Genomic DNA, 16,081 nt, shown 5'->3' on the forward strand with positions numbered 1-16,081 from the left:
GTAACACCCCTAGACTTCCTCATATCGATGCAGATTCGCCCATCCTCAGTAATATGCCCTTCTTCCATCACACACAGGTTCATCACCTAGCAGTAAAAATCAGGGCAGATGTCCCTTAATGTAGGGCCTGTTTCCTACCGTCACCAATGTAGCGTTTGTAACCTTCCTGAAGACGAAAGATGACACAATACCCTCGAAAAATATGTATTGTAGATGTACAGAATGGCTTGGGAATGCTGGCATTGCCGAAGGGCAAGCCATCTACAGGAGGTAAAATGATGGAACTCTATGTGGCCCGTCACCAAAACTGAGGGTTAAACAAATAACGTTGTTAAATAAAACAGTTCTCAACACAAATAATATTAACGAGCGAAAATGATTCTGTTGGTCCCCATTGTCTAGTACAACACATTAGCTAAATAACCTACGACAACTTAAAGAAAATTACCCAAAAGGTAAGTTTTTTTGGGGGGTGGATAATGCAAGTGTCATGCAAATGTAGACGGGAACGCTGTAAAGGGATGGACAATCGCCATTCACTGTCCATTTGGAGTGTCAACATTTTTGACGGCCCTTCTTGGAGGTTTACCAATTTGTATTTGTTCAGTGGAAACAAGACTATTTCAAACTATCCACTATCTCGTCCCTTTCTTCTCCCTTAGTTCAAGATGACGTTACTTTGGATGTCTGGCATTGCTTGACAGGCTTCTTTCGAAGCGGAGCCTGCATTGAGGCGATGCTCCGTTTTGATTTTGGTGTTTCATAAATTGTCTCCAACGGGATAAATGGAATGCTCGCATTGCTGGACTTTAACATCACCAAAGAAACTGCAGTCGCCAGCCAAAAAGTGGATTAAGATACACCATTTGACAAGAGAACGGGAATGTTGCAGCATCGAAAGCCGCCTCTATTCAGGTGCGTTGAGTATCTCCACCTCCTCTAAGGTGGCAACTTCCAGCATAGTGTTTGTTTTCATTGTCTCCACCTCCATTTTCACTAATAAAAAGCGAATAAACGCTCTGCGTACGTTCTGCCATTGGTCTCTCAAGGGTGAACCCAAATGCGCCACCAGAAGAATTAAAGGCAAATTCAGTCAATGTGGAAGGGACTACTAAACCTTAACACAATAAACAGCACTTATGGTATTGTTAATTTTAATGGCATTCACCAACGTGATAAGCGTTCAAAATAATTTTTGTTAGTAGCATTTTGGTTTTTGAATTGATCGAAAGTTGGCATGAAAGTCGAAATATAGTTTTGCCGAATGTACCACAGGTACCCAACATATAACTCTATACAATATCAACTTCGCTGTGTAAAATTGTGTGCACCCAATGTTGACATCACGCAGGCACAACACTGATTCCTTCACCTAAGCCCGGGGTCACAGGTACGCAACCAGGGCTTTTAATGTTATGTAAAGATTACACTGGATTAGTTCAGTTTAAAGCGCTATAGCAGAAGTGAGATGTTCTTGGTCTGAAGTTTTTACATAGCTGGAGTGATCAGCTTTACGGTGTAGGAGCCAGTGGCATACTTCGTAATATTAAAACATCTGAACCGTGGTAGTCAACTTCCCCCCGCACCCCCCCGGGAATCAGCGAACGTGTCAGAGCAAGGAACACTGCTTCCCAGACCGGATACCACTGGCTTTCGGTATATAACAGCCTACTTTAAAGAAGCCACCGGCTGTTCAGGCGGCTGCAATGGTGACCGTAAAGTAGGAGTCCCGACCCATGACTTAAAAAAATAAACTGCAAATATTCCCCAACCACAAAAGCTCGCATAAGTTGCCAAACTGGAAGCACACATATGGAGTAAGCTGCTTGTACGATCGAAGTACGGTTTAACAAACTGTCAGTTTGGAAGAGTTAATCATACTAATTATCTTCCAACTGTCCCAGGCTATTGAGTAAAATAGTAAGCGGTAATTTGATATGCTATACCTCCTAAGGCACAGTGTTATAATGGTGAATAAACGCACTTTCGAATCGGTACAATTTTGACAATGTCACCCATGCATCAGAAAACTGCTGATTCACCAAGTGTAGCGCGATATATTCCAGGAATATAAAAAAAGATGCAGTAAGTTTAGGCCGTGTCTTCATACTCAAAGAGACAGGACGAAGGAATAACCAGGTGCGAGATAATTACAATAAGATTGTTCATAGAAAGCAAGCTGCAAATAAAATGGCAACGATTCAAGCCGGCAAACTGAGCTTCCGTCCTTTGAGCACTAAAAGGGAAAGTACGATTAAACTAGCTTAATATTGACACCTACCGCGAGTAACGTATAAGTAGAAGAAGTCGAGATAGAGCAGAGTCTGGATGACGCCGGCAGCAACGGCAATGTAGTCAAAGTACCCCTCAAACAAGTAACGGTAGACCCAATTAAAAATATAAAGTGCCCTGTAAGATCCGAGAGCAAACAAATAATGCGATGTAATAGTTTCAGCTTCACCCGTTTTGGAGATTAAAAAAAGTTGAGGAAGAATGGCGACAGACTCCAGGTAGATTGAGAATGTCCAAAGGATCTTACAAAGGAAATCGTTAAAAATCAGAAATACTGATTACCTCAAAAACGGAAAATTGGTGGTTTATTATAAGAGCAAGAATGGCACATGGAATAACCAGAAGCTCTAGTCGGAACGTGTCATGGTTGCTGTCGTATGTAGCACGAAACTTGAAGTACATAAAATACAGGGTGGCGTAGGAAGACACAATAAAAACGACCTTTGCAACGGAGTTATAGAGAGAGATAAATGACGTAAAAAGGTCCAAATAACGGGCACTAAAAACCACTGCAAATGCCATCTGTGACTTGCCGGATATGCCTAAAGTGATTAGAGGGTTATATCCTACGTACCTGCACAAGAACGAGTCTTCCATATTTTTAATAATAAAATTACTATGGCAACAAAGTGGAAAAAATACGCCGAGAAACCGAAAAATAGTTCATTATATTTTAACACGTCAGAACACTAACTGCAAAACAGGCTAACCGGCACAAGAGAGGCTTGTGCATACCAATTCTATTGGTTCCGACCTTAAAATACCCCTAACAGTATGAAAGTTAAAACTTCAGTTAATTATCCTAATGTGTCTATCTATTTGTTCGTTTTCAATTATTCTCAAAAAAGCATTTTTAGGTTGCAATTAGCAGCGTTGAGTTCCTTAAAAAGAGGCTTCTTCATCATCTGAACGAAAACCATATTGTAGACAAATGTAGCGTCCCGAGACTCCCTGAAGACGAAAGAAGACAAAATACTCGGACAGAATATATACATTCAGCACGGAGAAGGTGTCTGGGCTATTGGCATGGTCCAAAAGGCGAGCCCACCCAGCGAGGTACAAGGGGGCTAATTCGAAGTACAAAAGTGGCGCCTCACCAGAACCGAGGGATAAACCACTATCGTACTACATAAACTTCGGATAGAGATAAAATTATACAATGAGTGCATTCAAACAAACACGTGTTACAGCTATTCACCATACTGTGCCAGGCTTAAGTTCAACAAATGATCATCATTCAACCCGTATTCGAATTTACTCCCTTTTTGTTACGGATAAATTTACGACAAACACTTGGAAATATTTTCAAGAGAATATATTGACCAAAGGTAATACATTCATTCATTACCAAATGCATGTAATCTCTCTTTGAAACATAATATTTTTAGGTGACTACTCCTAAACGAAAGAACAAAGGACTGTGTAACACATCTTTGTTCGAACATACTTTCTAGGTAAAAATCTGCCAGTTTATGTAGCTGCAAATCGAACCTGATGTCATTAAAAATCCACGCCTGCCTAAATAAACCGGTAAAATTTCATCAAAATTGCCAATTTTTGGCATAGGTGGTAGCGTTCCACTACTGCTTATCGCTTCACTCCTTATTGCCTTAGTAAGTGGGTTCAGCCAAGCTTAATGTCCTTTAAAGTATTTCATATTCGCTCTAAATAATTTATTTGTCAACTGGATTGTTGTCACAGCTCTACTGATTTGGTATTTGTTTGAGTGCATTTAACCACACAGGTACTTCATTCCCTGCAGGCTGTGCTGGTGTCTCGCATCTCCTCTGTGCTTTACTTATACATGTCCTTTTATGCAATTACGATTTATTACAGCCTCATGAAAGGCCCAGAACACTGCACTACCACATACTTGTCGTATTTTACAAAAGATTGGCAGAAAAACTCCACATAAGATAGTACTCTTTGTGATGTTTTGGTAAAAGCTGATGGAGATCTATTGCGATTTACTATAAGCTGCTCGCATGTCTAACCCCACAACCGTGAATTTAAAAGTAATTTAATCTCAGCAGTGAGGTAATCTTAAACAATTTTGAAAATCAGGACTTAATTGGCACTTAGGTGCCCAGTGTCGTAATATCCCAGAAATTTGGAAGTTATAAGTGAATTCATGGGAAGCGTATTTTAAGTCAAAATACTTCTACCTGGAAGCTGTACTGTGAGAACTTCGTAACACATGGCGGCTACAGGAGGAGGGTATTCCATGTGGCTTATTTCAACAGGCAAAGAGAAGCGATCAGTTAAAGCCATTCCTCAACGCCATCTTTCAATTGGTCCTCTTTTCAACACAGGCTAGAAAACGCAATGTCAGTCTCATTTGAACCGCCGAATTTAATTTAAAAGATACTCCTGATGATGATGTTAGGTGCTGAAGTCTTCATAAAGCAAACCATTGCGACCAACATGAGACAAATTCAGTCAGCCTGTTTCCAAACTCCACTACTGTTCTAGTAGATAACAGATAGCCCAATACTACGAATATTAAGATAGCCAAATTCTCGAAGTTCCAGATGTCAAATTATTTTTGCAGATTCACTAGTGTCGGAGTTGGTTTAACCGTTTTAAGTCGGAGCAAATGTGGTGTTAATGTCAAATTTAACGCCAAATCCAGAACACCATACCCAAAGTTATGATATTACATTAACTAAAAGGTAGTAAGTTGGCTTTTGATTAAGCCATTTTGTGAAAATTGGGTGATTAGACCTAAAAGAGCATCAAATTTGCATATTATTTTGGGCTAGATAGATGAACTCAGGAGATGTTTTGGGCGTAGGATGAGGACTTAGTTCTACATAGAGAAAATTGGGGAAATTTAAATGAAAACTTGGAACAATTTTAGGGAGCAGGGTATACATTTCTCTCCTTTGTGTTAAAGCCACAGCCCTTTTGGTTAGGTAAAAAAGAGCCGTTTGGTTTCGCAGTGGCCGAGGAATAATGCAGGTAATTTTCACCTCCTAAAGAGGAGCTTTCCGCCACTTTGGAAGGCATATATGCCCAACAAAACCCATTCGGTACTTTGACTTTTGACAATCAGTGTTATATCCTGCCATACTTTTAACAAATAGGTATAAATACACATCCTTCACTTCTAAAAAGGATGCTGTCGAAATGGTCCACACAGGTGGGCACCACTGGCTGACCTGTAGGCGTCAGCGGGGCATTTTCCCAAATACGCATCCATAGAGTGCATTTTTCCATGGTAGTAAAAGTTAACAAACCTGGCCATCAAAATTGATTAAGCTGGTTAGCCTTCGAAATAAGGAAAAGCAAATTGCCAAATGAGATTAAGTAGTGACAATCTGTGTATTCGAGAAAATGGCCTGCGGAGATTGAAGTATTTAAGAAATTAGATACAAGGTATCAAATCACTACAAGTAATCCATCGGACCTCATTATTTTCACCTATTATCACGCCATCGTATTCAAATCATATGAAAATTAATGGAATGAAAAAGAAAATTAAATGTAGGATTCCAGCGCTTTAACAAGACTCGGTAGCTAAAGGAGTTGTTATGAGGATTTTTTAAATGAGTATTTTTTATCTTTTGGTGCTACAAATCTCAGGTCTCTGGCAAATTAATCAGGGCACCAAGTTTCAACAACCGCCCATAAAATATCACCATTATTGTAAACAAAAGCCTACTGGCAAATAATCTGGACCTATGATTGGTTCCTCAGACATTGAGCGCAACAAAACTTTCCCCCAAGGTACATTAGTGCCACCAAATCAGTTATGCAACTACTCTTGGCTGGAATACTTCTGCTGATCACGGCTTCCTCAAACAGGATCTATTTAAATGGATGCGGTGATTCCATTGTCCGAGATGTCTTTGAAAAGCTCCTCTCCCTTTACGCGTATGAACGCGGTCATGCGATTCAGGTACCTTGAAACATGAAATCACACATTTCCCATACTTATTTGTATTAAAGGTATTAGGTGACTTCTATGAACTTCCCAAAGATAAAGCTATTGAAGAAATTCAAAACCCAAGCACCTCTTCAATGATGTACATGGCTTTTGAAAACTTAGAAGTTAGTAATTCTGCAGATTTTATAACGTTCCCCCTCTTTTACGCGTAAGTTGAAATTCTTTACTGTATTTATTAACTCTACAGAGTAATGAATAAGAGATTTGCCGAACCGTTTTCAATGACCTATTTTAAGTTAACCTGTTGAATACCAGAGTCTCCGAGGAAAGTCAGTCAACATAGATTTTACTGCAACTCATAAAGTGGACTCTAAGACCTCAGTCAATCTGTTCACAATGCGAATCCGTACCATTAGTTGTTATAAACAGATAAAGCACACACGTCAAGCATTTGTGACGCGTTGCATCCGATAAAAAAGATAGGGTGTCACATACCAATGATGTCTGTATCAAACGTCTCAATATAATTATTAAAAAGAAGTTTTATTAAACACACATTACTCTTTGCATGTGATTTTAAAAAATTTCTTGTAAAAAATGTGTGAGGCAGTTATTTCCCATCCTTAATCCAATGTCACAAATATGTGGCATGCATAAAATGATCATCCCATATTCACTAATCACATCCATTTGTGTCGCAAACAGAATGACTTCAAAACATTAGAGTGGGTGTAGTATATCACTAACCTAAGGGGATGTAAATTTATTTTAATTGTCCAGTAACAGTTGAATCGGTCAATTCAGAAGCACAGGAGTTGTGTCTTATAAGAACAGTTGGACTGTTCTTCAGGTTTCCAAAAAAGAGCATCTTAATGCCCTACATATCGTCGAACGCACAAGAAATCCACTCAAAAATTCTTGAAGGGTCAGATCATAAAAATCTGGTGCGCACACAAATAAACTACGAATAGAGCACGGAGTAGACCATGGATAGGTCGCATTCAAATAAAACGAATTTTGGGTTTCCAATTATTAAGCGTCGGATTTATTCAGTCAAGAATTGGCCATCGTAGAACATAGTATGTCTTGCTTTCGATTGGTCAACTTTCCACTGCTCTTTGCCATTAAAATGGCATAAAGTGGCGACAGACTCCATTATCATGCTATTCATTCGGTAGGGAAAGCGTCCATCAGTTAAGAGCCATTCAGTGTCTCTCATAGCATCACCATTAGCTTTTCCTCGGATATACTTATTTGGCTATCAAAGTAACGTATTTGAAGCAGGTATGAGGTTTAATACTACCACCCAATGTTTCATTCATAAAAACTGAAGTATTTATATTTTTAATAAAATTATAATACACTGTCATTCCTTTGAACCGAGACTTTTCGATTCAAAATAAGCGAAATTGTATCAAGAAGTTTAAAATAATTCCTTTTGCAATACATTTTTGTGCCATACCTTCACACTTATCTCAGCGTTTAGGTAACACATAAAACAAATCGGCATTAAAATTTGTTTAAACGACTGAACCGTCCAGGTACAGTTTGATGGATTCGGTGTTTTGGCACCCCTCATTCACTAACCGTTTGAATCTGAAAACTTTTAAAATGGTTCATTGCATCTTTCTTATGGAGAGTTTCCTCTCTCAACTACTTTTATAATAACTTACGTACGAATGTGATGAGTCTAAGGGATAATAAAGGGCAAAATAACTGAGAACCGCCACAGTCAAAGTTACCGTTAAAAGTCACTGAGCTGGTGGTCTCAATTTTGATGCTTTGTCTTGTTCAAGTACCAAATCATCCTACTGTGCCTAAAGCCTTCTTTAAGTTCAAGTTTTCGTAAAATTACACGCCCCCTTACACAAAAATTTGCCAATCACTGCATGCGGTTTCTTGCATTTTGGTTAAAATCTAAATTTCCGGTCCCTGGCTAATAGAACTTATCACATTCCACTGGCTAGGTGTGCCTGCAAGCCCAGATAAAGCAATCATATTCAAATATTCCAAGAGGTATCACTAACTTCCCTTTTCTCGAACTCCCGGTAGACATTCCACATTTAGTAGCTGTGCTGATTTCCCCTTGACTGATTCACACCAAGTGGAAAATCCTTAAATGTGCTACTAATTATTAATAAGGCCAAGGCTAATCAAAAGACCGTAATTACGCGTTGGTAAAAAAGGATTACACCGGATAGGATCTCGGTAGTGGCCGTGCTTATTCACAAACACGCGGCTGGGTACTGCACTACCACGGTAGCATCCATTGCCATCAGAAGTGACCATTTGACTTAAACTTCCCAATCCTTCTACCTCACTCTTGCTGCGTGGATAAAGTATTTAATACTGGTAAGGCAAATTTATTTAAAAGTGGTAGTGCTTTAATTTTCACTTTCAATCGCTGCGATGCGGATGGAAGATGACTGCGCAGTACCCTCAAGTCTTCATCAAAGTCCAAACAAGCAAATTTATCGAAGGAGCTGGAAAACAACTGCTACAGCCCGAGCGCTATGCTGCAGAGCCGAAGCGCCCGGGTAGTTAAACACACAGTTAAACAAAATATCAAATTCCTGCAGCAATATTGGGCTCTTGGCGTTAAATCACCTTATTTTTACTTTTATATTAAAGAAAGAGTAGTAAATTGGAGCAATACGAAACGGTGGAAAATTTAAAAGAGGTTACTTTATTTTTTGTCAAGAATGAAAGAAATTAAGTCACATATAATGCTGCAAGACTTCCGTGAGGACGGAGAAGACATAATACTCGGGTTGAATGCGTATGTCGACATACAGTAAGGTCAGGGGCTACTTTTATGGCCAGGAGGCCAACCCACCTGGAGAAGGTACAATGGCTGGACATCTAAGTGTTTCCTCTACGGAAAACCGAGAGTTGAGCAAATGCAAGTATATTGCACTACAAACCCGTAAAGCGACTCTTAAGCAATCACAACATGCTCTTGCTGTCATTTAAGTGCTGTTTAATCCTTTTGGACAGGAAGATAAGAATATCAGCACGATATTTCTAAGCCCCATCCATTTTCTTTCTTATCATCATTAGACCTTACACAGCCGTGGTCAACATTCCCAATCTCTATAGTGAGCCTGGAAACACCACCAGTATACGTTTAACATATCGACTTCTAAAGGAAATTTTTCAGGGCAATGTTACTATTTGGAATCATTCAAAAATACAAGCTCTTAATCCAGGTAAGACGTTCTTTCAGAAATTACTCTGCTTCCTGTAGACTTAAAACTACCAGAAAAGCGTATAATTTCCATTCCACCAGATCCTAATATTACAAGTTCTTTAATTGCAAATGATAAGAAATCCTGTTTTCAAAATGAGATGTCCTGTCTTCATCCGCCGTTGTCAGGAGTAACCGCTCTCTGTTACGCTATCCCCTATTCAATCGGTTTCTCGTCAATCACTCAAGCTGAACTCTATAAACTTCTCCAAGTTGAATTGGTCAAGTCGGAAACCAAACTCACTCCAACGTTGCCTGCTGTTGAAGCCTTTGTTTACGGTTCATCCGATTCCGTTAGCTACCCTCTAGTCAAAAAGTTCTCAATAACCATTAAGAAGAGGTGTTCTAATGCTGGTAGACTAACCTCAAATGTTTGCAAAACAGCGGCAGAATTAAAGCGCTTTCTCAAATGGATCTTGACATCTTTCAGTGCTAAAGAGGTTCTAAGCAATGCTTCATGTGTCAGGGTGGATCCAGCAAAGGGAAATGACATGCTTAAATCCAGGTTAAGTAGCATGGAATGTCGTCAAAATCAAGTCTTTATCTCAGTGGATAAATATGCGCAACAGGACACAGAAACGCCCGACGATAAAGACGATGGAGATAGTCTTGATATCATCACAATCTTATTTGTAACTGGAAGCTGCCTCGGAATTCTCCTTCTAGTTTTTGGTGTCATGTTAATGAGAAGATTTTTAAATTGGTTAGCTGAAATTCGCAATGACGTTTGGATGATCAAGGAGTTGGACATAATTCCACCCGAGTCGGAGCGTCTAGAGTCCTTTACGACACTCTTATCTCAAGTATCATCTCGACGAAGCTACAGTCAGGTTGACCTCAGTAGAAGCTGTCAATGCTGTCCCATTCTCGCTCCTAATATCGATGCTGCCAACGGACAAACCATTTCCGGCATCTACAAGTCGATTAGTGTGAGCCTATATGCCACCCGTATTTCTGCATCAACCGTTTTCGACTATTCCACACGAAAAACACTCATTGAATTGCGTAAAATCGCTCACAACAATATTCTTCGCTTTTATGGCCTCGCTAACCTTGGTGACAAAGACATTAGTGTGTTTACCACCGAGAGTGAAAACGAGGACTGGGGACTCGCTCCAGAAGATGACTTGCCCGAAAACCGTGACTTTGCACTGGGGAAGACGGATATTCCCAACTACTACGTGGTAAGGGAACAATGCACAGGGGAGAGCATATTTTTCTTCATGCACTGTTCGGCCATGAATTTTCCCAGAGAAGCGAAGATACCGGTTACGATTCAGCTTGTTGACGCTGTTGAATTCCTACATGGTCATGGAATCGTACACGGCAAGTTAAATTCCCATTGTTGCTACTTTGATCACAATTTTAATATTAAGGTGAGTGATTGGGAGCGTTTAGATATGCTGCAAAAGTGTCTCCGTCTACACAGCACAGATGTGTACCTTCCTTCAAGATTTATTGCATTTCTACAAAAAAATAAGACATTGCGATCGACTTCTGACAGAAAAAATCGGACTCTGCAATGTTCCAACATGAATGGCGTAATGCGACTGCGATGGAGACCACCAGAATGTCTATGTTTTGAGCTTCCCTTGGTAAAGAGATTGTTCTCTCATCCACAAAATCTCACTAATGACGGGAATGAGCAAAATGATGTTGCAGAAGAAAGGGAAGAGGATGGACAGCTAAATAACTCTGAGGTACCCCTTTCACACTTCCAGGATCCTACTGTCGACATTTACAGTCTTGGAGTGATTATCAACGAAGTTTGGTCCAGAGCTATCCCCTATTCAGACATAGATCAAGACTACGAGGATGAACTTAAGCTTCTAGATGCTGTTGCTTGCAGTACTTTGAAGCTAAAGATATCTTCAACCATGCCAGAAATCGTAAGCAATTACATTGCTGTTATCTGCATTTAAATAGCGCGTTAATTTCTGGATTCTGCTTTAATTTTGCAGCTAGGAAGCATTGTCAGTGAATGCACGAACTTAGTACCTGCGAATCGTCCAAATATTGGTTCAGTGAAGAAGCAAGTCACTGAACTAAAGAGCGCAACACAAACAGGACTCGATATCTACCTGGATATTATGGACAAGTGAGTGAACAACACCAAACGCTTCTAAAGACTAAAAATTACTTACTGCTTTTTAACAGAAAGATGAAGGGTGTAGAACAAAAGGTGGCAAATTTGGATGAGGAGGAGAGGTGTTTAGATGCAGTTCAAGAGGCAATTTTTCGAGAATTTCTACCCAAACCCCTGGCTGATAGGACTCTGCTTCCAATCTCACACGGAGTGGACGAAAAGGCAGCTCTTGAGCACTGTCTATCACCATCACGATACTCTCAGGTCACTGTTTGTGCCCTTCGTCTGCTCAACTTCCATGACTCTACGCAGACATTACCTCTAGATGAAGTAATTGTCCGAACTTAATATGCACACTTCTTAGGTGTTTTTAGCTCTTAATCGGTTGAATAGATTGATGACAACCATCGTCGAGGAGTGGAAGGTCTTACGTATCTCCTCATTCGGTAAGATCAGTGTTAGTTTACAAATAAACTAACAAGTACAACGTAACCTTTCAACTGCGATTGTTGATAAAACTGACTTAGGAACAGTGATGATGATAGCAGGCGACCCACAAGGCGAAGACAATGATGCTGCAAAACAGGCCATTTCCGTAGCGGATTGTGCTCTTGACCTACATAACTGTCTTCGATGTTACGGGAAGGTACCACGGACAGAAGTTGATCCAGAATTCGCTATCGCTTTGGACACCGGAGCAGTTGCCATGGTTTTAAGGCCCGGCGACGCTCCAGCGTAAGCTCAATTCTGTCGGCATGACTAAGTAAACTGAAGAATTGCTTATCATGATCCTCGCACCCAGACTATTTTGATGGTAATTCAGGATCCACAAAGTTAAGCTTTTACCAACTAAAAGAGACAAAACTGAAAAGACACATTACAGCAGCAATGTCGAATTGGTCGGAAAATACGTAGTACGACATTTGAAGTTCCTCATTTAGAGGGAGAAACGGAGAATAATTTTATCATGCCAACCTTTTGATATACTGTTTTAAAATAAAATGGGATCAGTGAGGAAAAAAAGTGAGCTTCTATAAGGCTTAATGTACACATTTTTTGTAAAAACCCACAAAACTTATCAATCAAACAGACTTGTATATGATATTATGGTCTAGCTTAAATCAGTTGCATTGAAAATCACATTGTTTATTTGTTTTGAATTATGAGATTTAAAAGCCTGCCTTACGAAGTTGTTTGGTTTTTAAACCACAGGCTTTGCGTGTTCGGGAAGGTCATGCAAAATGCGCGAGACATTTTGAAATTCGCAGCACCGAAATACGTCTGTGTCAGCGGGGCGACTAAAGAGCTTTTGGAGACATCGGGCCGATTCAAGATGGAACTGATCTCTTCAGATGTAGATTTCGGAGTATTTCTATATCAAAGTCGATTTTTGAACTGAATCCTTACTGATATCATTTTTCAAATTTCTAGACCGAATTTGGTGAAATCTACAGTCTAGAAAAACAAAAGAAGGTAAGAAGTTTGAGTTTTATTAAGTTTTCTAAGAGCAATAACAAATACCTGGTTTTTGTCTTACTTTTTAGTAAAAATTAAAAGGAGCCAATCCAGGCGTTTGCTTCATTCGGTAGATTGGGATTCGAATACATGAAAAAAATTTGAAATTACATTGCAATCCTTAATAAATCTAGAAAAACAATGAGTGCACTTTCATCAGAAATTACCTAATATCGTGCAAGGGATGATCGCAACTAACTGAACGTCGAACGAGGTTGCGTATTCTGGATTAGAATGCCTACCATCGACACGTAGTCTTTTTTAGTTGTTTTAGGAATGCAACAGATTGCCAAAAAAGTACGTATGGTTATCTCTATAGCTTGCAATATGCCAGTACTCAAGATCGCTTCTTGTGCGACTCTTTAGTTGCTTTGTGGCCCCGTACCATTAAAGTGGTTGTCAGGATCCGAGACCGCAGGAGCTTCTCCGTATGCTGACGCAGTGATTGAAAAGAGTGTGATAGCAGAAGGTATCACTTGTAAATCGTTTAAACGACTGGGCTTGGATGACAAATCACTCAGAAATGATCTACGGAAAGATCTTTCACAGAAGGCTATACCTTACATGCAGTTTGCATTTCCAACACAATTATTCACTAAGAATTTTTTGATAAAGGTCGAACAGTTGACTAATATCTATGCATATGATACGACAGAGATTAAAGGTGTGTAAGGAGAAACTCTTAATGCCGAATATGAGCAGTAGACACTCTGGGAAGAAAACCATTCTAACAGGACGACACAACGCAAGGCTTTTCTTCACACCGCAAGACTGACAGGTGAAAAGATTTGCAATTTAGAACTTGGGGAAGGCTAGAGCTATTGGCCATTCCATCCTCATCCTCTCCATTACCCTGGTGATAAATCGTCTGATGATATTCTACCTCATTTTCTTGGCTTTTTCAGTAAAAAATCAAATGTTTAATAGACAAGACGATTGTAAAATGCTAGCAAGGAAGGCGCAGCAGTTGAAATAATTTCACCACGCGCACATAAATGTAACGAATCCAGTCTCTGCTGAGATAGTAATAAGTCAAATTTGGGTAGAAGGGCACGCAATTTTCTAATAAACAGAAAGACGCCAAGGCTACTAACACGTCCCGACAGCCGTTGACCAGGGCCTAAAATGTTTTGTTGTTAAACACAATAAAAATCCGGTACATTCATAAATCCATACATTGACAGAATTCGCAGAACCAAGCTAAAATATCCCAATCAGCCACTTGTAAACTAAAGTTATTTAAGAAATTAATTTAACTATCCACTAACATCAAAGTGTTTCTCTTAAAATAGTATTTCCTACCCCTTCTGTATTAATAAATTTAATGGAAACGCTGAAATAAAGGATATGGGGATTTTTCACTACTAATAAGCACCGCATAAAGTACATGAATTCCATTTTAGGGGAATAAATAGGTATTTCATGCTACTTTATTAAATTAAAAGTAGCTGGACTAACGAAATTTCTTTTTGCAGCATTTGCTTTGATTTAGGATGGCTTAATAAACCAAAGAACTGTGAACTGCAAACTTTACGCCACAACTCCAGCTAGATGTACGCACCGGGTAGGTCTGTTAGTACAAAGAGCACAGTATTCTGTCCTGAATTGGAGTCTGTGTCAGTGTGATCTGGATCCCCAGCAAGCTCCCAACCCGACTGCCAACAAAGGCCTCAGAGCAAGTTTTTATCGCCAACGGCGTGCGGCGACTAGCCAGCTAGTGATGAATCCGAAGATGTTTGACGGCCTCAGTCAAGCGTATTTGTTGTAGCTAATTCATTTTCAACTTGGAATGGTTAATAACGCGATTTAAGTGAATTTTTATACGTGATCGCGGTCGGTCAGGCGAAAGTGAGCAGCAGCGCACTGTCCGATATGTTTGAATATCAGCCATCGGAAGGAGAAATCTTAGAAGAATGTTTTTTTTCTGGGCTTGCCAGCATATTCATCAAATTTAATCGCCCATTTGCATTCGATTACCATAAGGCAACCAAATGGGCATTCTACAACAAAAGCAAACAACAGAAATGTTTTTAAATTTCCTTTTTAGTATAGTGGTCACCTTATAAATAAGCCATTATTTTTCACAGCGAGAAAGAGGTTGGCTGCAAATTTTTTACTTTACGCAAAGGACTGCCTTAAAAAAACACCGACCTGTTACCATTTTAGGTTTTATAGCACTTGTTTTGCCAAACCATTTAGTTTAGTAGAAATTCGCTTGTCAGCGGCAAATGTTAAGAAAGTGTGAACAGGCAATCAAGGTCAGTAATGAATAGGTGGAGCCTAGCAACAAAGGTTTTTAGTAAGAAAACCTCAGTAAAACATAGTGGACAGTTCGCTCAAAAATTTCTTAGGCAGACAAGGTGGTGCTCGCCTTAAAAGTATAAAGCAGAGAGTGATTAGAGTGGCCGACGTTTACCGGCTATATTTTTGTTCGCTTAAGGAAATTGGCAGAATAAAAGCCACTCTTCATCATAACTCAGTCATCATGCAATTCATAACAGAGCCATTTTTGTCGTGAAAGATGTGAACAGTAATTGAGTAGTCACCGGAATCTACAGTCACCTCTTAATTCATTCATCATATACATCTCCAAAAGTTTCTGCTACTCTCTCCATTGATGTGGGTGTGGACGAAGTGTTTCAGCATCCCACACAATACGAGCAACTGGTATTTCTTCTTGACACCCAATATTCTAGCCACTAAAAGTAGTCGCAAAACAAAATTCGCCCCGGTTATCAAGCATACAGGGTAAAATAAAAATGGTGCATCCACCGAGGGCTATTTATCAGTACAGTCGATCTGCAAAAGATGGAAATATATCTAGGTGGTAGTTTCTGCTACGGTACCTTCATTCAATAAATGCCTCACGAGCAAATTCTGCCCCTTCAACTTCAGACTCAGCCTCAGCCTCGAAATCGGGTTGCACTAGTTTCGTGAATAAGACAGGCTCGAGTCGCATCTATTCATTTCACTAGACATTGCATGACATGAGGACGAAAACGACAGGAAGAGAGACCAGCGTGCAGTAAAGATTGAGGGTGACAATGAAAAA

The 16,081-nt window shown here is 39.7% G+C and overlaps 2 protein-coding genes across 2 annotated transcripts; one reads left to right on the forward strand and one right to left on the reverse strand. All coding sequences in view use genetic code 11, as the record gives it.

Annotated features, from left to right (window-relative positions):
* Positions 1–2,091: 2,091 nt before the first annotated feature.
* EGR_09399 (ER lumen protein retaining receptor) lies at positions 2,092–4,563 on the reverse strand (the record flags this gene model as incomplete). Its single annotated transcript, XM_024498648.1, has 5 exons — positions 2,092–2,236; positions 2,278–2,534; positions 2,575–2,834; positions 2,867–2,908; positions 4,458–4,563. The coding sequence occupies 5 exons, from the start codon at positions 4,561–4,563 to the stop codon at positions 2,092–2,094; spliced, it is 810 nt and encodes a 269-aa protein (XP_024346937.1).
* A 4,966-nt stretch (positions 4,564–9,529) lies between these two features.
* On the forward strand, positions 9,530–12,253 carry EGR_09400 (Speract receptor; the record flags this gene model as incomplete). The annotated part of the gene is made up of 5 exons (XM_024498649.1): positions 9,530–11,317; positions 11,390–11,526; positions 11,586–11,844; positions 11,879–11,960; positions 12,042–12,253. 5 exons carry the CDS (start codon positions 9,530–9,532, stop codon positions 12,251–12,253), a joined length of 2,478 nt encoding a protein of 825 aa, XP_024346938.1.
* Between the last annotated feature and the right edge of the window lie 3,828 nt (positions 12,254–16,081).

Source organism: Echinococcus granulosus (genome assembly GCF_000524195.1).
Source record: "Echinococcus granulosus chromosome Unknown EG_S00146, whole genome shotgun sequence".
NCBI classification, from domain to species: Eukaryota; Metazoa; Platyhelminthes; class Cestoda; order Cyclophyllidea; family Taeniidae; genus Echinococcus; species Echinococcus granulosus.